The 25,166-nt window shown below is 47.0% G+C and overlaps 1 protein-coding gene across 1 annotated transcript in view; it reads right to left on the reverse strand.

Moving 5' to 3' along the window:
- Window positions 1–25,166, reverse strand: part of MEIKIN (meiotic kinetochore factor) — a 976,054-nt gene that overhangs the window by 938,081 nt on the left and 12,807 nt on the right. The window contains exon 2 of the mRNA XM_086928855.1: window positions 12,428–12,518. Coding sequence (XP_086784981.1) covers window positions 12,428–12,518 — 91 coding nt within the window. The remainder of the gene's footprint in view (window positions 1–12,427; window positions 12,519–25,166) is intronic.

The following is a 25,166-nucleotide window of genomic DNA, read 5'->3' on the forward strand; positions in this document are numbered from 1 at the left end:
TCAGCAGTTCAGCAAAAAGTGGGGGCATACCAGTGCAAGAAAGTTGGCACTTTCTCACCCCCCCCCCCAAACGAAAGGTGATGAGACTAACCTTGCCCTAGGGAGTCTTCATTGTCTAAGTGGAAGTACCTGAAAAGTCAATCTGCATTGGCATGGGCAGTCCCTGGTCGGTGTTCCACTTCAAAGTCCATTCCCTGTAGGGAGATGGACCATCTCAGTCGTTTTGGATTTTCTCCTTTCATCTGCATTAGCCATCTGAGAGGTCTGTGGTCAGTTTGAACCAAGAAGTGAGTTCCAAACAAGTATGGCCTCAACTTCTTCAGGGACCAAACCACAGCAAAGGTCGCAATGGCACTCCAACGCTGCTCTCTGGGGAGTAGCCTCCTGCTTATAAAAGCAACAGGTTGGTCTTGGCCTTCCTCATTGATCTGGGATAGGACCGCTCCTATCCCCAGCTCTGAGGCATCAGTCTGCACTATGAACTGCTTGGAGTAGTCTGGTGCTTTTAGAATGTGTGCTGAACACATTTCTTTTTCAGGGTGTCAAAAGCCTTTTGGCAGCCAACAGTCCAGTTTACTTTCTTGGGCATTTTCTTGGAGGCGAGTTCTGTGAGGGGAGTCACAATAGACCCATATCCCTTCACAAACCTTCTGTAGTACCCAGTCAAGCCAAGGAATGCCCTGACTTGGGTCTGGGTTGTTGGAGCTGCCCAGTCCATGATACTCCGGATCTTGGGCTGTAAGGGTTGGACCTGGTCTCCACCAACAAGGTGGCCCAAGTACACCACAGTACCCTGCCCTATCTGGCATTTGGATGCCTTGATAGTTAGTCCTGCAGATTGAAGGGCTTGTAAGACCGTAGGTGGATCAGGTGATCCTGCCAGGTGGAGCTAAAGACAGCACTATCATCAAGATAAGATGCACTGAAGGATTCCAACCCAGTCAGGACTTGATTCACCAACCTCTGGAGGGTGGCAGGGGCATTCTTTAACCCAAAAGGCATAACAGTAAACTGATAGTGCCCATCAGGGGTGAAGAATGCGGTTTTCTCTTTTGCTCCAGAGGCCATTCCAATCTGCCAGTACCCAGCAGTTAAGTCAAAGGTGCTGAGAAATGTGTCTGCCCCCAATTTCTCTATCAACTCATCTGCTCTTGGAATGAGGTGAGAATCTGTCTTGGTGACAGAGTTGAGCCCTCTATAGTCCACACACTACCTAATTTCTCTCTTTCCACCCTGTTGATGAGGTTTGGGGACCAGAACCACTGGGATATCCCATGGATTCTCAGAGGGTTCAATAACCCCTAGCTCCAGCATCCTGCTGACTTCAGCTTTGATGCTTTCCTTGACTTGGTCTGATTGTCGATAGATTTTGTTTTTGACAGGGTTGCTGTCACTAGTGTCCACATCATGGGTACACCAGTTGGTCAGACAGGGGGTCTAGGAAAAGAGACTAGCAAATTGTTGCGAGACTTGCTTGCAGTTAGTCTGCTGTTGGGTAGAGAGGGTGTCTGAAAAGACCACTCCAACCACTGACCCATCTTTGGGGCTGTAAGAGAGGAGGTCAGAGAGAGGTTCACTCTCTGCTTCCTGTTCCTAGTCAGTCACCATCAGCATGGTGATGTCAGCCCTGTCATTGTAGAGTTTAAGGCGGTTTACATGGATAACCCTTTTGGGTGTCCTGCTTGTGCCCAAGTCCACTAGGTAAGTTACCACACTCTTTCTCCAGGATAGGGTACAGGCCACTCCATCTGTTTTGGAGAGCTCTTGGTGCCACTGGCTCCAAAACCCACACCTGCTGCCCAGGTTGAAATTCAACCATGGCAGCATTTTGGTCATACCAGTGCTTCTAAAGCTCCTGGCTGGCCTCAAGATTCTTGGATGCCTTTTCCATATACTCAGCCATTCTGGACCTTAGGCCAAGCGCATAGTCCACAATGTCTTGCTTGGGTTCTTGGAGAGGCTTCTCCCAACCATCTTTCACAAGACAAAGTGGTACCCTTACAGGATGACCAAACAGATGTTCAAAGGGTGAAAACCCTACTCCCTTCTGTGGTACTTTCCTATAAGCAAAAGCAGGTGAGGCAACAGGACATCCCATCTCCTTATGAGTTTTTCATGGAGTCCCATGATCATGCCTTTCAATGTCTTGTTGAATCTCTCAACAAGGCCATTGGTTTGTGGGTGGTATGGGGTAGTAAACTTGTACTGCACACCACACTACTTCCACATATGTTTCAGGTAAGCAGACATGAAGTTGGAACCTCCGTCTGAAACCACCTTCTTAGGAAACCCTACCCTGGTGAAGACACCCAGGAGGGCCTTGGCTACTGCAGGAGCTGTAGTAACCCTAAGGGGAATTGCTTTAGGATACCTAGTAGCACGATCCACTACTACTAGAATGAATGTGTTCCCTGAGGCAATGGGAGGTTCAAGTGGACCCACAATGTCCACACCTACCCTTTCAAAGTGTACCCCCACCACTGGCAGTGGTATCAGGGGGGCATTTGGGTGGCCACCTGTCTTGCCACTGGCCGGACAGGTTATAGGAAACAAAGGTGCTTAGCTTATTCAACATACATACAATACAGTATAGGAACACAATGGAATACTATACGGTTAAGGTTTCCTGACCCAGCCGGGAAAGGAATTTATTTTCAAGACACAATGTCTAATATACAATACAAATCAAAATAGCATGACACAAGCCTGTGCCGTACCAAGAGGAAAGAAGAAGAATAGGAATAGAGTGAAAGGGGTGTTTTTTCAGGCAAAGGAAGGGAGCAAGAGCAGGGCACTGTAGGCAAGTTAAAGATCACTAACAGTGTCACCTGAAGCGGAGCATACACATTTTCATTTGACAATTTGTAAGCGACACCCAAAAGTGGGGTTACACTTACAATATTGTCAAATGAAAATGTGTATGCTCCGCTTCAGGTGACACTGTTAGTGATCTTTAACTTGCCTACGCTGTATTGTATGTATGTTGAATAAGCTAAGCACCTTTGTTTCCTATAACGTAGTTATACCCATGGTCCTTAGCTATCTATTGGGTTCCCCTTGTTTCCAAAAAACGACTGGCCGGACAGGTAACACAGGAGCCCACAAACTCCTTCACCTTTTGGTGCATCTCGGGCCAGTAGAAGTGACTAACTAGCCTTTCCCAAGTTTTGTTCTACCCCAGATGTCCAGCTAGGGGATGTCCTGGGCTAAAGTTAGAAGGAACTCCCTGTACTTCTGAGGCACTACCACCCTCCTGGTAGCTCCAGGAGTGGGGTTTCTTGCCTCAGCATACAGTAATCCCTCTTCCCAATAGGCTCTGTGGGTGCCACGGACATCTCCCTGTGCTTCTGAAACAGCTTGCTGCCTCAGGCTTTCAAGAGTGGGGCAGTCTTGCTGACCCTGGCATAGCTCTTCCCTCGTGTGTCCCCCTGTGCCCAGGAGTCCAATCTGGTAAGGCTCAAGGTCCATGGGCTCATTTCCCTCTAGGGTTTCCAAGTCCTCTCCCTGAGGAGAGGGGTCCTGAGAGGCTTACTGTGAAGACGCTGGTCCCCCAGTCTTCTAGCTTTTTCTCTTGGTTGGATGGGCCATACTTGCAGGCTTCAAACCTACTTGTTCACCCTTCTTTTTGCTCTGTGCTCTGGTTTGCACACACACCGGTCTATGGATACCCAGCATGGCTGCATGGGTTACTTGCTCAACCTCAGCCCAGGCTGAGGTTTCCAGGTCATTTCCAAGCAGAGAGTCAGCTGGCAATTGTGGAGAGACCACAACCAGTTTTAGGCCAGTAACCTCCCCCCAACCCAATGTCACCATAGCCATAGGGCGTTGGGTGGTAATGCTGTCAGCATTGGTGACTGGGTACGTTTTCCCCATCAAGTATTGCTCTGGGGAAACCAGCATATCTTTCCCCATAGTGATACTGGCACCTGTATCCCTCAGGGCGTCTACTCTAGTTCCATTAATGGAGGGGTATTGCAAATATTTGTTCAAGTTGGGTGGCCAACCAGCTACATTTGCAAACTCAATTTCCCCTAAAGAGACTAGACTAGCTTGAGTGTATTCCCAGATTTGCTCTGGACACTCCTCTGATCCCATTTGTAGACTCACTGTCGCTGGAGTAGCTGTACTGGGTACCTTAGGGGCTTTGTTGTAGGGGCAGTTTTTGTCTACAGTTAAATGTCCCAACTTCTTACAGTTGTTACAATAGGCCTTGTGAGGATCAAAGTTCTTCCCCCTATAGGGCTAAGGCACATAGGGAGTACTTTGGGACCCACCCACCTGAACAGGTTTTTGGGGCCCTTTGGAAGACTCAAACTTTTTATCTTGGGGATTCGCACCACCTTTCCCCTGGGGAGGTTTTGTAACTACCTTCTTTTGGTCACCCCCAGTGGTTGTCCTTGTCAACCTAGTCTTGACCCGATGGTCTGCCTTCTTTCCCAATTCTTGGGGAGAAATTAGACCTAGGTCTACCAAATGCTGATGCAACTTTTCATTTGTGCAATTACTCAAAATGTGTTCCTTCATAAACAGATTGTTAAGTCCAGCAAAATCATGCACATTATGTCCAGTAACCAACCATCCTGTGTCTTTACTGAGTCGTCTACAAAATCTATGCTCGATTGGGTCTGGGTTTTGTGAACCCCCTGAACCTAATTCTGTACTCCTCAGTAGTGAGTCCAAATCCCTCAATCAGAGTTTTCTTCAGGAGGTCATAGGACCCTGCATCTGGCCCAGAGAGGGTCAGAAGCCCGTCTCTGCAGTTACCAGAGAAGAGTTCCCACAGGAGTGCCCCCCAGAGAGTTTCTTTAATCTTCTGATATCACAAGCCCTCTCAAAGGCTGTGAACCACTTGGTGATATCATAGCCTTCCTCAAATATAGGGACAATCCCGTTGGGGATTTTAGGATCATTAAGATTGCTCTCCGACCTTATTATTGGTATTGCTGCCACCAGAGATGGGGGCTAAGCCCATCTCTTTCCTTTCTTTTTCCGGAGCCAAGAGTCTGGACTCTAGATCGAATCTCTCTGCCAACTTTGCTAAGAAGTTGTCCTCTTCATTGGGGCTCTCCCTAATGTGATCTCTAGGGCCTAGTCCACCTGTGTGGTTCCCAGGCTCCAAGAAGCTGACTCTTGGAGTGAAGGGTATGAGGAACCTTACTTCCCTAAAGAGTGGGGGGGGGGGGTATTACTATCATCCTCCTCTTCTTCCTTTGACTGGGTGCCACCCTGTTCAGAGGGATGGCCTTTTGCATACTCAGCCAGGAGCTCCTGGAGCCCTTGTTTGGTTGGATGCAGGCCCATGACTTTGTTTTTAATTTTGCATAAGGACCTCAATTCCTTGGAATTCAAGTGTACGTAAGATGTGAGGTCGAGCTCTTCAAACAGGTCCATGTTATCTCCACTAATAGCAGGGTTCTGTTGAGACATTCTAACCTGACAGTTCTAACCCTCTACCTTAACTTTAGTGACTCATTTTCCTAAAATTCTAATGGGACTCAAGCAAGGCGCTACCAGACTTAGTATTTTGGAAAAACCAATTTCAGAATTCTAAAAGGCAATTTATGAGTTCTGTCGTGTGATCAGATGGTAACCAAGTAGTCCAACAAATGCAAGTTTGGATCCCACCGCTGCCACCAATGTGAGAAAGTGGCTCTATATATACTGGACCAAAGTAAGGTACAGTGTGTATAAAGTTCACAATCCCCAGAGGTATAACAGAGGTTAAAGCCAGGTGTGACCTTACTCTCTAAAGTGGTAGCTTGGTCGAGCAGTAAGGCAGTACCAGAGGACAGTGTAAAGCATTTGTTGTACACACTCAGTCAACAAAAGGTTTCACACACTCAAGGACTGAACTCAAGGCCAATTGTTTTTATATCAAAAGATATACTTGTTTTATTTTTAGAACCAACAGGCATCAAAATATACTTTTCTCAATATGAGTGACTTCAGGAAATTACTTTGCAGTAAGGTAATCGACTTTGTAAACACAATAGGTACAGGGGTTGCAGTAGGCAACACAATTCTAAAAACAATTCAACATTGAGCTCAATGGGTTTCTCTACATAAATGCAGTTGATTACTTTCTAGATTACTTTGGTCATTCCAGGACTGGATCCTAGATTCAGTCCTGGGGTCTAAGCTGAAAACAGTTTAGTAAAAACGTTTTGGTTATTGTGTTGATTTTTAAAGAATATAAAGCTATTTTAAAAGTTGACACTTAGAAACTTTTCAGTGAAAATTTAGCAATATTATCCAACGGAAGGAAAATCAAGTCACAGGTAAAGTAGGTACTCGTTACTGTTGTAATCCAGTACTGGCTCTTAGGTCCAGCACTGGGATCTCTACTTATGACAGGTAAGTAATTACGGTTTTGTAGTTGTCACTATTTGTAAAGAATATTTGCAGTTTTCAAAAGTAGACACTTAGAAGAAATTTCAGAGAAAAACAGTCAATGATTTTCTATGGAAGAAAATTCAAGTTATGGGTAAGTACTGTAAAAATTACCTTTGTGGGTCAGTACTGGGCTGAAAGGTACAGTACAGGCTCCTCTCCCGATTCCAGGTGAGTATTTTAAAATGTGTTACTCGGCTGATTTTATAGCAATTTTTTAAAGTTTCAAAACTTCAATCTTAGAAGATTTTTCGAGTCAAACCAGTCAATGTTATCCTATGGCAGTATCGGGTTCCAGGTGAGTACTCAACTGGTGAAGTTAAGGTTCTAGGCATAGACACAGGGGTCCCCCAGGGTCAGGTAGGTACAGTGGGTACACCCTCAGCGGCACAGGGGTGGCAGGTGCAGAGGTAGTTAGGCCCAATGTTATTCAATGAGAGGCAGGGGGCCTTCGGTTGGTGGCTGCTGACTAGCAGGCCACGCGGCTGTATGAGGTGGGCTCCTGGTTACTTGCTATGGGTAAATGGGGGAGGTAGGATAGGACACAGGGTGCACTGCCAGTGGCACTCGGGCGGCTGGGTGCAGGGTGCTTTTGAGCCGTCGGGCGCTCAATGTTATTTAATGGGAAAGGTAAAAAGGGAACAAAGGCTGCAGACTCGGGACGGTGATTCTTCAGGTGCGACCACCACTTCGAGAGGTAAGTTGGGATCTTGGAGAAGAGGTAGGTACCCCAAAGGGAGGCACAGGGAGCCGCAGGGTGCAGGGGTGTCTTTGGGTGCCGGGAAATCTTACCCTCGCCTGGTCACGGTTGGAGGGGTCCCTAGTTCTGAGGCTGCAGGCGTCGCCTGGTTCGTGGAGGAGGGTCTTTGGGCACTGGACTTCGGGTCCCAGTTGCCAGGGGGAAGTCCTCGGGGTCTTGGATCCCTCAGGCACGGGCCGGGGTCGGCGGGTGCATAGTGGGTTCGTCTTGTGCTTCCTGGCTGGCACCAGGGGTCTGGTTGTTGAAGCAGAGCCTCTGCTTATGAGTCCCAATCTTTAAGAGGGTCAAGGCAGGCAGGTCTCCGGGTGTCCAAAGGTTGCTGTCCACAGGAGTCACCGGGATTAAGCAGGAGCAGGTTCCAGATCGACAATCAATTTATCAAAACATGAACTTAACGTATTGAACAAAGGATTAACATTTGTTCCAACGACCAAGGCAAACGAAATAGAGACAGAGGCTGCATTTTATCGCTTCATGAGATCCTTACGCTTACGACATTTTTTCTCTAATGTGGTAGAAACCACACTACAATCCACACAAGAAACACCAGAACCATTTAAACCAAAACGCACATTTCAACCACCAGTCTCACACAAAATGCTGGATACCTATGAAATCATGGTGAAAAAGGATATAGAGACATTGGATTTCAAAAAAATAAAACAACAAAATATGACCAAATCAGAAAGACACACATTGCAGAAGCTATCCAATAACCCAGAAGTGGCAATTCACCCAGCAGACAAAGGGGGAGCAATAGTGGTTATGGACATTGACTATTACAATATGAAGGTCAATCAGCATGTTGACAACAGAGAGACATACTTGATTCTGGAACAGGAACCAACAGCAGAAATACAAAATGTACTCAAACAACTATTACAGGAAGCGGTTCACCAAGGATGGATAAATAAAAACACCAAGGCATATCTCACCACCAATCACCCCAGATGTCCAAAACTATATATGATCCCGAAAATTCATAAAAACCCTAAGGATCCACCATTTAGAACAGAGGACATAAACACCACATACAAAATAGGTGGTATATAATCATTTATTTCATGAACACATTAAATAGCACGTGCACAACACGTCCGCCCTCATTTGGGCCAAGAATCAATATTACATATCAATATCAATATCCGCTTTTCTACTGTCCACATAACACAATCTTTTGTGTCTCCAAACAATCGGCAGACAATACCCCGTCTTTAGACGCCCTTTAAGTTTTAGTGCGTCAGCATATACTGGCATACCAATAAGTCCAGCAGGTTCTATTCAACATCGCGTATTAACACATTAAATATTCGGTAACACCATTCCAATATGGCGAGACATTACAGGGAACGGCATAGCCGATACGAGCAATCAGTCCGTCGTTTGTTATTACCCAGGAAACGGCACTTATCTAAACAAACATAAACCGCGACCGACGCTCGCTCCAAACAACCGAGATCACCACGATACAAAGCGTAACGGCAGTATTCTTGAGGTAAGCGGAGATCATCTCGTTCGAATACTAACTAATGCGGGTTTGTTTTAAATTACGAACATAGAGTGTTGCAGCACCACGCTAATGGCGCTTAGGCGGTCATTACAAGCGATAAGACGGGTAGTAGCTTAACGAATTTCCTTTGAATCTTTTTTCAGAAACATTCCACTTATCTGATCACAGGTATGTGACAAACAAGAATATAACCTTGTTGCCCCAATACATGGAGATGTACAGACACCCATGAGTTATTCCGTATATTTATTTCATTGTCCAGGTCAAAAAGAAACGACGCACTATCACAGGTATGTTTATATATCTTCATGGAACAATTCCGTGAATAACTATATTGTAAACTCAGTGCAAGCTATCGCTACACGGCCTGTATTCGTTCTTTCGTTACAGCACACAAACAGATTCTTCGTAACCATTACGGTAAGATTAGGGGAAACTGATCATTATTCCTCCATAGTGAAACTAATAGGCACATGTAATTCATACTTTTACAAATATTTGTTACAGATAGCAGAGGTTGGCCAAATACAGCCAGAAGGTATGAACATATAACATTGCAATTTAAAAATTTGAGCATCCATGTACACACATGATAAACAATTGGTTTTCCACTTTTATTTTTTCTTGTAGAGGCAGCCCCTGAGGAAGGCACTCAAGGTGCCGAAATGCATTGGGCATATGATTAGGATGTATCAAGAATTGAAAATGTGCTTGTGATTCATTCATAGTAAATGTGATTATAAGTGAGAATATAAGAAATGTACTGAATAACAAATGTTTTTTGGAAATATCATGTGATATATAACATGAATTTGATCGCTAAAACAGAATGTTGAATAAATCTAAGAAAGTATTTGATTAAGTGGAGTTTATATTGACAAAAATACAAGGTGTGGTTAACACTATATGAACAGTGCGAGACTGGACCAACACCCCAGTTGGTCTCAAACTCAAACAATTTCAAGGAGTGACGCCCCTTATCAGTCTCAGCACCAATAGTATACAAGGATCAATTCAAGGATAATATGGAGTGCTCTCCGCGAACCCCGTTTTTTGCAACACAGGGATGTGTGCCATGTCGACTCTTTGTTTAGTTCTGTACTTAGACACTCAGCCTGCAAAAGCAGGGCGTGGGTGTCAGGGTACATGTTCCCTAAGGGTGGTACAATAAGTGCTGCAGCCCTTAGGGGTCTTCTCTGGTCACCATGCCCTGGGTACCATTTACTAGGGGCTTACAGGTGGCCAGAGATGCCAATTGGGTTTTGTTTTCAACACAGTTTTAGGGAATGAACACAGGCCCTGGATACCTGGTTGGCAGAAGCCCAGGGCACACTCAGTCAAAGTGCATCAGCAGTTCAGCAAAAAGTGGGGGCATACTAGTGCAAGAAAGATGGCACTCTCTCACAAATGTGGCATCTCAGTTTTTGTAATGTTTTCTGTTTATTTCTCACACACACTATGTGTCTTCGTGTAATCTGTCTTCTGTGTTCGTTCGATCTTTTCTTTAATGTGATCTTTTTCTTGCAACCTTTTCTTTGATAGCATGTGGTTATTGTTTAGTGTCCTGGGTAAGCTGTAAATCTAAAAAGTGCATGCTAGTTTTACACTCAATCTCCCTTGCTGGGTCTACTTTTTTAAAGGTGAGTGTGTGTGTGTGTGTGTGTGTGTGTAAAAAAGACTGGTGATATTTGCTTTTAATGTGTTTTAGGTTAACATGATATTTAGCACACCTGCAAGACCTTTCAAAAGGCAACAAAAAAAATAAAAGGCAGAATTTGTAAATAAGTGATTTATATTATTTTATTTTTCTGGTTTGAAGTAGGATTCGTTTCCCCTTCCTATTGTGCTGAAGACAGAATTGCATATGGCCGCCTAATTTGAACTATTTCTCTTTCACTTCTAAAAGTGTGCTCCCTGCTCAGAAGAAGCCCATGTAGAAGTGTGCTCTCTACTAAGCGGAAGCCCATGTAGATCTTTCCTTTTGCTTGAAATATTCTGCTGCTTGTGCCATCTATTCCCCTCACATTCCTCCTTTTGTAATGTGACAGCTGAATTGCTGCAAAGTGAAACTTGTTCAGAATGCTATTTTCGGAAGCGGTGTTACTTTTTAAATGAGCTATATCTCTCTTCACCCTATACCTTCTTTCCCTCCTCCTCTCTCTAAATCCTTTATTTATGTGTGCATTTATGAGAGAGGGGGAAGGAGTTGGCCTAATTTGTTGTGACTGCAATCATTCAGGTTGTATCAGGTGGTGCTTCGCGGATTTTTGTGGGTGATCGACACACTCACCCTGTCCGGTGCCTGCTGTCGTCACTTTAGAGCGAATAAGGACATTTGCCACTGCGCTGGAACCTGAAGAGAGTTTGAAACTCTTGAACGGAATGGGCAGCTGTCCTGACTTTGTGTCTTGTTTGTTTGTGACAGATTGTCGCTTTGTTTGGTACCATGTGTGTTTATTTGCAGGTTTGTGCATATACTTATATTAATGTTTTAGGTGTCCATGTACTTGCTTGGGCATGGTCATAATAATTGGTGTAGCTCCACTGGCGCGGTAATACAATATCTCTTTGCGCTGCATTCTGGGTGCGTTTACGTGCTTGTTTTTTATGCGTTCCACCATTTGCCAGAGTCTGTTTTTGGCATACGTCTGTGCAATAATTTGCAAACTTTTTAAAATGAATGTAAGAGAGTGTTTCTTTGGGTGCCTTTGTGTTGCGTATTTGTATTTGCTCGCTGCTGACCTCTGCAGTGACTTCTAGGCCAAGGCTTTGAATGCAGTAAGGCTCCGACAGTCTTTCATCTCAGTAAATAAAGTACCAGGAACTTAGATAATGGTAACAAATTATTTATGTTTAAAAAAAGTAATACCTATATTTGTTAAGGCGAAGTAAAAAGCATCTCATCTTTAAAAATAATTGGTCACTATGCCAGGCAAAGATAATGCTGTAACACACACTTGTCTCCAAAAGGAGAATATTCTCTCAAGAAAAGCTACACCTTCTACATGTACAATGTTTCCAATGGTCAGTACCACATTTACCAATAAATACTAACTCCGCCACAAAGAGCAGTCTACCACACTGCAAAATCACACTGCCATGGCCCCACATGCAGCCCTTGCCCTCACACATCAACACTATGGTAGCTCTCATTGCATTGATCAACTTACTTTGTTTGGCACTTCCTTTACCACTTTATTCAGCCACTTGCTATCTATTGTTCCATCCATTCAAGGATCATTCTTACATTCACTCATTCATTCACCCACAGAAACATGAGCCCAAAACTGGCAGTATGAGAAGAAGCATGTTTAAGAAAACCCAAGATCAACTAGCTTTGCCAATGCTTTTGTTAAAACACAGTGTAAGCCATCTTGGAACAGTTAAGAATATCAAAGCATACCAAGACCATTCAAAGATCAATGGTTTTTGCCATACTTCATTACAATTATAGGAAGGGTAACCTAGTTCTAAGATGGCCATCTACGTGTACACAGCATAGGCTAAGTTAATAACTCAGTGGGAGGCCATTAAAAGCAATCTCTATTGGCATAGCCAATGCTTGTTTGGTACTACAACAGACACTGTCGGGTAGGATCAATTCAAAGAAACAGTTTTTACAGACATGCAACTGTGCAGTGCCCACTGCATCTATAAGAATACAAATGCACAGCAAACAAACACATCCGGATGCCTCAACATGTACACTTGGTTTAAACTTAAAAAACATCAACACTTGCACCTTCTTTTAAATAATCTTTACTAACCTGTATTGCATTGATGGGTTCCCATTCTCATCCGAAACAAGGTTCTCCAGTATATTAGGCAAAACTTTACCAGTGCGTTTAACCAGTTTTCCTTAAAAATAAAAAATAAAAATGGATGTTACACGGTCATGTTATTAAATTACGAAATTAAAAAAGATTTAAATTATGTGTGATGCCTACACGCTATAACCTTTAAATTATTATTACTAACCTGGTTTGAGTCTTTTTTGTATATTATCAAAGGAAACCCTTATGTTACTTCTAGTACTCTAGTGCTCCGAGCGCCCTTTCAGATTCCGAACAGACAAGTTACTTACCTTGGCAACACTGTTGTATCTTACATGGTCTGTCCCACTTTCCCCTTTCCCCACTCCTCTGTTCTCCCCTTAGCCTTTTTTTTTTTTTTTTTAAACCTTTATTTGGAGATAGGCAAGATACAGCAGCAGTGCAATCATGGTACATACAAATGAGAATGGACAGTGCAATATGGCAAAATGATCAGACAGTCCAGAGTACAATTCGACATATACGACAGTGCATGCAGCAATGGACAAAGCATATAGCAATTGTAAACACGCATCGCATAGCGTATCCAAACATAGCAGCAACCCGTGGAGGAGGCAGAAGCTTTTAGCGTACATTCTTGGTGGGGGGAGAACCGTAGCACTCCAGCGGACGGTCCAACCCTCAAGCATGACGTGGTCCACACAGGCCCACCCTCCGAACTCCATCGATAAGAAGACATGCATCGGCCCACCAACCCGTGAACAGTGACATCACAGTAGGGCGTGTATACCCACCATCTCAGCAGAAGAGGAAGACAATCCCCCCCTCAACCCACGCCAGAGACCCGTCTAATGTCAGTGCGGCACAGCAAACACTACGCCGGCGTTAACCAATTCCAACCCGGTCTTCACTTTCCGACTCAGGGTCCTGCACCGCCCTAGTGAGGAGATACACCTGTAACGGGCTCCAAAAATCCTTGGGCCTACATCTCACGGGCATCAGCTCCGCATAAACGTTATATTGGTCCTGACAGTAAATGAGATCACGTAGCCAGTCCTTGAACCGTGGCACCCTGCCACGTCCCCAACAACAGGCCACTCTACGTTTAGCTAACAATAAGGCCACATCAGCAAATCTACGGTGGGGGGCAGGCACCTCCTTGGTATATCCCAGCAGGAGGACCAAAGGGTCGAACAATACTCCATCCTCAGTCATAATCTGAAGAGCAGCATGGACCTGCATCCAATACTCCAGAACGTCCGCACATTCCCACGCAAGGTGCAGGAAGTCGGCACCCTCCACCCGGCACCGAAGACACCGATCGTCCTCCGCCAGTCGAAACCGAAGTTTCCTCGCCGGGGTATAATAGAACCGTTGGACAAATTTATAATGTATAATTTTCAGACGGCAACTGGAGGAGACGTTAGCAGTAACACCACAGCAGTACTTCCACTGTTCATCAGAGAGAGTGATGCCCAGCTCAGCGTCCCACTTCTCCCGAACCCGACTGGACGGAACAGCACGCTGCCGCCTAATGGCACCATACAGCTTCGAGACCAAATGACGACCATCAGAAACCAGTTGTACGTGGAGTGGGAGGGTTACCTCCGGTTCCGCAGGAAAATCCGATAGCAAGGCACGAAGGCCCTGCCTAAGGCGAATATAATAAAACAGCTCCAAAGGGGAACCGTCGACAGCACCAAAAAACTGTGCCCGGGTACGGAAAGTGCCCTCATGAAAAATGCCACCCCATGTAAGGATCCCAAGTCGCTTACAAAGACGCTGAAACCCCGTCTCCTGTAACAGAGAAAGAGCAGGGTGATAGGCTAGAGGTAGTTCCGGCGAGTAGAGAAAAGAAACACCCAGTAAACGCGCCACACGTTTCCAAGTATCCACCGTACACGTCACCGTCGTCCGATGCGTGTCCACATCGGCCACATTGCCCAGCACCATCCCCTCAAGCGGAAGCGGGTGGGCGACCCAGTGTTCAGCCGCAACTTGTGGCATAAACGGCGTGGGACGCATCCAATGGTAAGCATAGTGCGTTTGAGCGCCGAGGTAGTAAAGTTCAAAATCAGGGACATCAAAGCCCCCATCGGCATAGGGTAACGTGAGGGTAGCCCACGCTACACGCGGCTGTTTGCCCCCCCCCCAGAACAACCGGATGAGCTCCGATCGGAGTCGACGAAAAAAGTAAGCCCCTGGGTGATACGGAATGTTTTGAAATAGATACAGAAACCGGGGCAGAACCACCATTTTGATAAGGGACGCCCGACCAGCCATGGACAGAGGTAACGACATCCACCTCGTGACGTCATCCGCCAGCTTAGTAATAGCCACGCCGTAGTTAAGCCGAACAGTCTCCTCCCTGTCCAACGAGACAACAATACCGAGGTACCGCAGTTCCGAATCGCACCATTCCAAAGGGAAATCAAGAGGAAATCGATGAACGGCCACAGTGAGCGGGAAGAGTTGGGACTTCTGCCAGTTGATATGTATCCCGGAAACACCCCCAAAAGCAACCAGCTCCCGCAACAGTGCATTAAGATTCGCCTGTGGATCTTTCACATAAAGCGTGACAACGTCAGCGTATAAAGAGATGCCGACTTGGCGTTGAAAACAATTGAACGCGCTCTGTTGGTGCCGCTGGCGAATCCGGCAGGCTAGGGGCTCAATGGCAATGGCAAATAGGAGGGGCGAAAGGGGGCATCCCTGTCTGGTCCCCCTAGTAAGAGGAAACGGAGGGGAAAGTACACCATTCACCACCACCCTCGCCACCGGGTCGGTATACAACAGTTTGACCCAGGATATAAAGATCCGAGGAAATCATATCCGGCACAGAACATCAATAAGGTAACCCCACTCCACGGAATCAAACGCCTTAGTGGCGTCTAGAAACACGGCCGCTACCGGGATCTCAGGAGCAATAGTCGGGATGAGGGAAAACAAAGTCCGAAGATTGTGGGAAGTCGCGCGACCAGGTACAAACCCAGATTGGTCAGGCAAAACAATAACGGGCATGAGCTCAGACAGCCTGACCGCCAACACTTTCGCGAGTATCTGGACATCACAATTAAGCAATGAAAGGGGCCTATAGGAACCCACATCCAGGGGATCCTTACCCGGTTTGAGTAACGAGGTAATAGCGACCTCTCTCATAGAGCACGGCAGCCGCCCCTCCTCAAGGGACTCCTCAAACACCTCACGGAGAACAGGAGCCATAATATCCACGTAGCATTTATAGAATTCAGCAGGAAGGCCGTCCAACCCAGTGGCTTTCCCGTTATTGAGGGACATGATGGCCTCCCTGATCTCCTCCACCTCAAGGGGTCTACCCAAGAACGCCCTATGATCGTCCGACAGCCAACAAAGCGCCAAATCATCCAGGAATCCGCCATAACGTGCCTCCCCTGACTGCTGTGTTGAGTATAATTGGGTGTAGTGGTGAATAAATGTCCGCTGTATCTCCGCAGTGTCCCTACAGTGAGTGCCATCCGGCAACACCAGTTCCAGCACGTCCTAACTGTACCTTTGATGCCTAGTAAGCGAGGCAAGCACCTTCCCAGGTCTCTCCCCCTCACAGTATCTCCTCGCCGTCCAATACTTCCCCCTATGTTTAGCCTCCCTGGCAGCCTCTTCCTCGTAATCCAAGAGCTTGGTCCGAAATTGGCCCAAGAGGTCGGGATCAGAACCAGCCTGCAATCTAAGCTCCAATTGTCGTAGATCACCCTCTAGGCCCTAGAGAGTCTGAACTAACAATTTCAGTATTCCACAACTCTTGGATATAGTGACACCCCGGATCGTAACCTTAAAGGCCTCCCATATCACCTCCACACTATCAACAGACCCTTTGTTCCTCGGAAAGAAAGCCTCTACCTCCTCGCCCAGCTCCGCCTTAAACTCAGGGTCCAGCAGGGCAGTTGGAAAAAGTCTCCATGGTGGGCGCGGCCTATGCAGCCCGGGCACAGAGAGCACAACCTTAACCGGGCAGTGATCAGAGTATGTCCTAGCCAGATGCAGCGCCTCTCGCAGACCGGCTACCAGCCCTCTGGATAGGAAGACATAGTCCAGCCTCGCCCATGTGCGTGCGTGTGCGGTGTAATGCATGCCCTCTCTAGTAGTCGGATGAGCATACCTCCAGCTATCGATTAACCCAGCCTCTTCCACAATACCCCGCAAAACATCCCTAGCTTGCACATTGTACTGAGGGCAACCTTCCGACCTATCTATCATAGCCTGAATAGCAAAGTTGAAATCCCCCCCCCCATACAATATGGGAGGCCTCCACAGCAAGCACGTGGCCCCACAGGGTAAGGAAGAAAGCTGGCGTATCAATGTTAGGTGCATAGCAGTTGACAAAGAGCACAGTGATCTGCCCAAGCCGCCCCCACAGCAGCACATAGCGCCCATCAGGATCCGCCATAGACCCCAATTCCTGAAAGGCGAGCGATTTCTTAACAAGAATAACAGTCCCACGTGCATATGAAGAATACGATGCAAATACCCTAACCGCAGCCCACCGCCCACCAAACCTAGGAGCGGGCACTCGCCGCAGGTGCGTCTCCTGCAGGAGAGCCACATGTATCGCATGCCTGTCCAAATACTGTAATACACTTCGACATTTTCTGGCATCATTGAGACCACGTACATTCCAGGACAATATCGATATCTTGTCTACAGTGTCATTCGCCATCAGCCATACTCAGAGTACCATAGGACCCAGTGATAGGAGGCACTGTCCCAAATTCCCAGTACAAGACAGCTCCAAGCCACCCGCACACACCACAACCGCTCCAACATACACACTTCACAGACATCCCATCCATCTCCAAACCAAACAACCAGGGCCCCCCCTCCCCGCCCCAAACAACACCATCCGTGCAACAGGCACGCAAGAAGTATAAAGTGCAATGTGCGACCCACATATCCCAACCGGTCCACAACACACATGTGCGTGTCCTGCGTAGCACGCTCTCGTGCAGACAGCACACTGCAACAGCGGCCATGACACTCAGGCACAATGAAAACCTCGCAGAGCCGTTAGGATCTAGTACGCCAGTGGACCAACCAATGCAGCGGCCACGTGCCAAAATCAGTGCAAGCGCACAGCAGGAGCAAATAGCACCACATTCCCAAGGACCAGGTCGAACACGCGTAGTCAACGTAGTCTTCCCCCCCCCCCACCCACCTGATGAATCCCCAACTATCAGGAACCCCAGAAACCCACCCCCCACCCCCTCCAAACATCCATCCAGTCAACCAACAAAGGACTAGAACGAAAACACCAAGTAATAGTGGGGAATACCCAGTGGGGTACCCACCAGTGGTGCACAGCACCACTCCCACACACCACGCCATTCTCCGAGCCAGCGGGCTCTCACACGGCCCAGGCGCGGTGCGTGGGTGGGTGCCCGGAGCACAAGAAAATCGCCTACCATCATACCCTTACTGACCCCCCAGTAGCCACATCCAAGAACAACTCGGCAACCCATCATATTCATCCCCCCACAGTACAAAGCAATGAGTACCAAAGCCCCAGGAGCAGTCAAACAAATGGGCGCGCAGAGCGAGCGCCATCACAGTCTCGCCGAAGAGTAATCACCACATTCAAGCGTCCTCCTCTTCACCTGCCGACCGGTCGCCTCCAGGGTCCCGCTCACCCTGCCGGTCCGCTGCAGATCGTTCCCTCTTGAGGCGTTTTACAAAGTCTTCTGCATGCTGCGGGTTTGTGAAAAAATGCTGCTTTGCCTGATGGGTCACCCTCAGCTTAGCAGGATAAAGCAAAGCGTAGTCCACTTGAAGATCACGAAGTTTCTTCTTTACCCCTAGGAATTTACGTCGCTGATCCTGCACCATCGGCGTAAAGTCAGGATACACGGTGAAGTTAACCCCATCAAAGGAAAGGGTGCGACTAGTGCGGGCCGCACGGAGGGCTGCGTCCCGGTCGCGGTAGTTCAGGAGCCGTGCAATTATAGGCCGCGGCACAGATCCAGTGGCCGGTTTCGGCCCAAGGGAACGGTGCGCCCTCTCGACAATGAACTGCCAGAGAAGGCCTCCGCACCAATGGCACCAACAAGGAGCCTCTCAACATAAGTCTCCATTTTCCCAACATTTGTCGTCTCCGCCACACCTACTATGCGTACGTTGTTGCGCCGACTCCTCGCCTCCAACTCCTCATTCTTAGCGGCGATCACCCGCAGGATATTGTCGATTCTCGCCAACTGGGTCGTATGGGTGGCAGCAGTGTCGTCATGATCGGAGATGCGTTGTTCCGCCGTTGTCAGGCGCTCCTCATGCACATCTAGTTTCTGCACCACCGCATCCATGCGTGACGACAGTTTGTCCACTTTGTCCACAATAGTGGCAAATCCTTGCCGCATCTCCTGCATCATCTGCTGAAAGTCCGGAGCGTGTGGCTGTAGCCCCGCATCGGCAACGGGAGGGGGGGGGAGAACGCGAGCTCCCAGCCTCCTGTGCTAGGCGCGTGCCCCTCCTGGCCACCACCGAGTCAAAAGATAGTTTGGGCTGCTTATTGTCCGGTTTCCCCATGCTGAGCCGCTACCAGCTCGGGGCAGCACACAAATCAATAAAGGTCACTTCACAGGCAGCTGCCCAGCGCGTGTCAAAGCTCCACAGGCGGGGGCACGAGCAGGCACGAACACCCCGCCACTCCCGCCGGAGTAATGGCCGCCGTTCACCTCAGGCCAAGGGCGCGACACCTTCGCGCCTCCACGACAGGCTCCAGCGTATCTGTGACACCACAGCTCCGAAATAGTCCACAACGGAGATCGCAAACAAGGCTCATTCCAGGGGAGTGCTCAGCAGCGCGCCCAGCTATCAACCAGATCCGGAGGGGGAGGGGGACCTGGGCCTTCACCCCACGTGCGAAGCCTCGGACTAGAGTAGGAAAGGTCGCCGGGCCATGGAGCACCCGACTTCCAGAGCGCCAGTCGGGGAAAACTTCGTGTCCTCGTAACTTCCGTCTGCAGGCACCGATCAGCACAGGAGTTGGACCAAGTGTGGCCAACAAGTACCCCAGCAGGAATCCGGGGTCAGATCAGGGATCAGTGATGGTCAGTAGGATCAATAGACGGATAAAAGCTCCGGGCGGCAGGAGCCTCACGGCAGTGCGGCCATTCTGCAGTGCGCCCTCTAGCGCCCCCCCTCCCCTTAGCCTTTTCATTAGAATCATCTGCTGGAGGCTATTTAGAATGAAGGCTGTCCTGTCAGACTGTCAATTGGAAGTGTTCACTATCTACCTGCAATAAAGGAGTTTACCCTACCTTCTGGCGTCTTCAGTCACTTCATTTTGGCGACAAGGATGGGATGCTGCGACAGGGACAGCGTTGCGCCTCCACCCTGTTGAAGTACATCTTGCCAGTCCCAGGAGCTGTTCTTGTGGAACTACTTGCATGTTTGTTTGGTTCCAAGCACTGGACAGTAGCCATTTTCGGTGTTTCAAGTGAGGCTGTGGAGAGTCAGTTCCGTATCCCCACTGCTCCGGAGCTCCTGCGTCCAGTGTGTCAGCATTTATCCCCCGGGCAGCTCCTGGCATCTTTCTGCTGCTTACTCCTCACCTTGATCGCATTTTTGGAGGGTGTCCTCTTCTCTTCCACCTTTGATCCTCCTGCCTCGTCCTTAAGTACTGTGTGGTCACTGTTCCGGTCCTTGTCACCCTCTGCGCATCATTCTTGTGCACCCCCTGGCATTGTTCCTGTCAGGGCAGGCTCAGACTACTGCACCCTTCCCACTGAGCCCACTTGGACTAGCGTTCCACTCATTCCCTTCTGAGGTGCTTCGCAAGTGCTACCTCTGTGGTTGCCTTCCTACTTCAGTGGGGTGAAATTGGCCTCCAGTCCGCTTAGCTGCCTGCGCGCCCCGGCACCCACGCTCAACCGCCTGCCAATTACCCCAGCCAGTTTTTTTTTGCTCCGAGGGAATCCTCTCAGAGACTGCTGAGGCAGCCTACCCGCTGCGTACTTTCTTTATGGACTGCACCGTTGTTGGCCTTCTTCTGTTTTTGACCTCATCGGATTTCCGACTGTGCTCCACAGGCTCAGCAGGAACTCCTCTCGTCCAGCCCACACCTGCCATGTAGTTACCCCACAGGTGCAACGACATGTGCTTCATGGTGTGATCAGCTTGTGTGCCTTCGTTCTTCTACTCAGGATCCCATAACGGTGCATCCCTTGTGGATTTCCAGCCGCATCAGCTCCTCTTTGTGGTGCCTCTAGTGGTTCCGAAAAAGAATATCTCCAGGAAGTGACTCCTTTGATTGAAGTCATAGGAAGAGGACTTTGTTTTTGCTCTCTGTATTTCTTCTGATTCACAACGTGGTACATAGCAGTTAACTTCAGTCTCTTAAAGTCTTTACAATTTATTTTTGGGTATTTATGTGCTTTTGTTTGTGGGCTAACATTCACTTCGAAACAGTAGTGATTAGTTGCTTTTGGTTCTTGTTTTTTAGTTTTTGCTAATCTACGGATAAGCATTGTACCCACCATGGCAGCAGCAAGCATGAGCCAGCCCCGACTTTCCTTAACCACATGGCTGCTGCTGGGATTTTTCCCCAGTGCTGGGAATTACCATTTTGCTGCTTTCATGACGAGCTCAGCTCGTCATCAGCACACGACACCCGTGGGTGATGATGAGCTGAGCTCGTCATCAGCATCGAAAGGGTTAATGAATCAGGTGAACCAGACATACCTTGGCGTAGGTGGCTAGGGATTTTTAAATCCTATCTCACATCTATTAGGGGAGTGAATTTCCCCATCAGAAAGGAAGCAACATTTTACTGCACAACTTGGGTATTCAAGGAAGGAGGGTGTACGAGGATAAAACAGGAAGAGATGTTGACGAAGTGTGAGAGGGAGATGTATATGAATATACATAAAGAATATTGGACAAACACTCCAGAGATAAAAATCGTTGCAGTCTTAGAGAGGCATAAGTTCTTCCAAAGGGCCCAAGGGAAAGATAAGAGCGTATCAGCGTAAGTAGCTGTTTAAAGGGGAATGTCAGCAACCTGTGAATTTGGCAACCTGACAGATTCCCTTATAAGGGACAAGGTTGTCAGATGCACTAATGATCAAAGAGTACCTGGAGGAACTGCTTACCAGGAACCCTGATTTAACAGAAGCCATTAGCATAGCCAAAGGCATAGAACATACCGCATTATGCATCAGGGAGATGAAAAAGGTGACAGTGGGGGACAAAAAGAAAGGAGGTGGAAACCCTTGTTAGTGAAGACGCTGTGTGCAAGATCAGTGAAAGCAAAAAAGAGGTTCACCACAAGCAGGAGAATGTTCGCTGCTACAGGTGTGCTAACCTTAATCATCTGGTGAATAATTTCAGGTGTCCAGCGATAAATGTGGTATGCAGGATATGTAATAAAAAGGGCCACTTCGCCATGTTGTGCAAAACTGCAAGTGAAAGAGTACACTTCTTAAATAGTCCAGACTCCAAATGTGAGGAGAACAAAGACTTTGTGTTTCAAATAAAGTAAATAGATGTGGAAGAACCTGTACAATACCCCACTTGTGGGATAACTCTTGAGGGTGTAAATATCCGAGTGTTCACGGACTCATGCTCACCGTATACACTTATAGAAGAGAAACTGTTTGAGAAAATCTACAGCACACAATCTTGTAGTGGAGGCTGCTGACACCCATCCTGGTGGGTACAACAGAGAACCCATTCCTTCAGTGGATATGGTAAAAATGAGAATAAGCTTCAAGGGTAGGCACACAGTAAAGAAGGTAAAGATTACAAAGAAAGTTTCCAGTTTGTTGGGGTGGAAACACCAGAAGGAGCTTGGCATTACTCTCGATCCCAACAACATTGACCAAGTGCTACTAGTTGAGCCACCGGAGGTAGGCAGCAACATCTCCAAGGAGTTCTAGAGGTGTTTACTGAGCAGTTGGGGAGTTAAAACAAATGATGTGCTCAAGAGTACCCTCAAAGAAGGAATTGTCCCTGGGTTCCATAGAACCAGATCAATTCCCCTCCTCGTGAGAGAACCTTTAAAAGCTGAGTTGCACAAACTAGTACAATAAGGGGTGATAAAAGAAATTGGGGGCTCAGAGTGGTTGGCACCCATAGTCTTTACCACCAAGGACAATGGAAAAACATTTGTCTATGTGTAGACTTAAGGGGCCTTAATGGCATCATCTGGTTGGACAGGCAATCCTTACCCAGGATACATGAGATGTTAAGTACTATACAGGGCGCCAAGTACTTCAGTGTTTTGGACTTATCATCGGCGTACCACCAGGTCAATCTACATCTGGACTCACAAATGTTGACTGCATTCACCACCTCATATGGAAACTTTAAATTTTTGCGAATGCCATTTGGACTGGCATCAGCTGCTGCTGCTGCATTGTTATGTTGAAAGTTGATTTGTAGAGCACACAGCTACTAGACAGTGTCCCGGCGCTGAAGCAGGATGAAGGCTCAACGCGGAAAGGGAGCATTCCAAAGAATAATGCAGCACATATTGAAAGAGTGTGCAAAATACTTTGTGCTTTCAAGATGATATACTGATATATGGTCCAGTGAAAGTGAACACAATTACAATCTTAGAAAGGTTTTGAGCAAACTAAAGGAAACCGGTTTTACCACCAAGGAAAGCAAGTGTAAGCTGGGTATAACTTCAGTGGACTTAGGCCACACTATTTCAGAGGAGGGAATAAAACCCACGCAGATTTGGTGGAAGCAGAACATAGAGCCCCTAAACCCACATCCAAAGTGGAGATTACATCTTTCCTGGGATTGGCTGAATATATGTCAAAATTCATAAAGAATTTCTCAGTCCTCGCTCAACCACTCAGGTAATTACTCAAGAAAGGGGCAGAGTTTGAACGGGAGAGGGAGCACGATGCTGCGTTTGAGGCGATAAAGAGTTTGATTCCTATTGGTGATTTCAGTGAGGAAAAGGGATACATTTCATACCACTGATGACAGTAACAAAGGAATAGGAGCCACCTTGTCACAAAGAATAGACAATCAAGGGAGAATTGTAGCGTTCACCTCCAGGACACTTTCTGGTCCGGAAGCCAATTACTCCTCAGTAGAGAAGGAGGCACTGACTTGTTACTGGGCCATCACCCACTTTAAATTTTACTTTTGGGGCTTACCAATTGAGCTTAGGAGAGATCATAAACCCTTACTGTGCCAGTTTTCAAAAAAAGAAATAGAAAAGGCCACGCATAGCCAAGTGGGTGCTGGGGCTCTAAACCTTCAATTTCAGAACAACATATGAGCCTGGATGCAAGAAGAGTGCGGCAGATTACTTGCCTAGGGCTCCTGTGGCCAAGGAGGAGGGTTGTGAGCTTTTAAAGGATACAATTTTGGAAGTTAGAGTACCTGCATTGATACAGTGGGAATCCTGTTCTGATCAAGATTGTGAGCTCAAGGCTGTCAAAAGATTTATTATCAATGGTTGGCCACACAGATGCAAGGATCTTCCAAAGGAACTACGGTGCTTCTAGAATGTTAGGGATGAATTATCCTTGGAAAAGGATTTGGTATTGAAGTCAGGCAAAATTGTCCCTCCTGAAGGCCTTAGGGACCAGATTTTAGATTTGACCCATGAGGGGCATTTGGGGAGGAGCATCTGTAAAGCTAAACTCCGATCCGATTACTGATTTCCCCTAATGGATCAACGCATGGAAGAAAAGGTCAGAGACTGTCAGGCATGCAGTCTTAGTGACAAAACCAAATGTACCAGACATTCCCCCCTCATTCCAGTAGAAGTACCTACTGTTGGGTGGACTAAATTGGAGTTTGACATTGCAGGAACTTTACGGGCCATGGGTTCCCATACAAAGTACTCAGACTATTTCTCACACTGGATATCACACAAATTAGTCAGTATCATCAATACTAAGACTCTCACTGATTTCCTAACAGAGGTATTCTCCAGGGAGGGAATCACCAACACTCATCACCGACAATGTTGTACAATTTGTGTCGGAAGAAATAAGAGACTTTCTAAGAGATCTTTCCATCGCACATGTGTGCATGCCTTTGTATTGCCCCAAGGCAAAGTTGAATGGGCTAACAGAATGTTTAAAGAGTCCATTCCGTTGGCGCTGGCCTCAGGGAAACCCATTGAGAGCACCATGAGAGACAAGTTATGGTCTTACCACACTACCCCCAATGCCACTACAGGATTGTCTCCATTTGAAATGTTGAAGGGGAGAAAGGTGGGATCTAAGCTCTCTGCCAGTTGGTTGGTCAAGAACAAGACTATCACTTTTGACCCTTAGGAAATCAGAGAAAGGGTGGTGGAACAACAAAAGGTAGGTGTAAAAAAGTTCATTTAGAAAGATAAAAATAGTAATTCTGGACCTAAACAAGTAGCACGATACAACATAATCAACTGCAGTATAAATGCAGCCTATTTAATCCACAATGGACAACAACTAATTCTTTTTATTTTTTAATTTGAATGTTTTCTTTTTATTATAAATAAAGAAATTATCTAGCAATTACACTTCAAATTTTGTTGCCCAATATAAATTTTATAAATGTTGTTACTGTGCTTCAATTTTATATTTTCACAGTTTTTAAAGTTCAAGAGTAATTTTCTGAGTTCATTAAATCAAATAACACCTTTACAATGTAAGAACAACATTCAGTGATGACATGGCTGTAAATTCTGGTATATTCCTACGCACGTTTCGGCTTTCAGCCTTCATCAGGAAACCATGAAAATAGTTCAAGCAGA

This window comes from Lissotriton vulgaris, chromosome 7, assembly GCF_964263255.1.
Source record: "Lissotriton vulgaris chromosome 7, aLisVul1.2, whole genome shotgun sequence".
Classification (NCBI taxonomy): Eukaryota; Metazoa; Chordata; class Amphibia; order Caudata; family Salamandridae; genus Lissotriton; species Lissotriton vulgaris.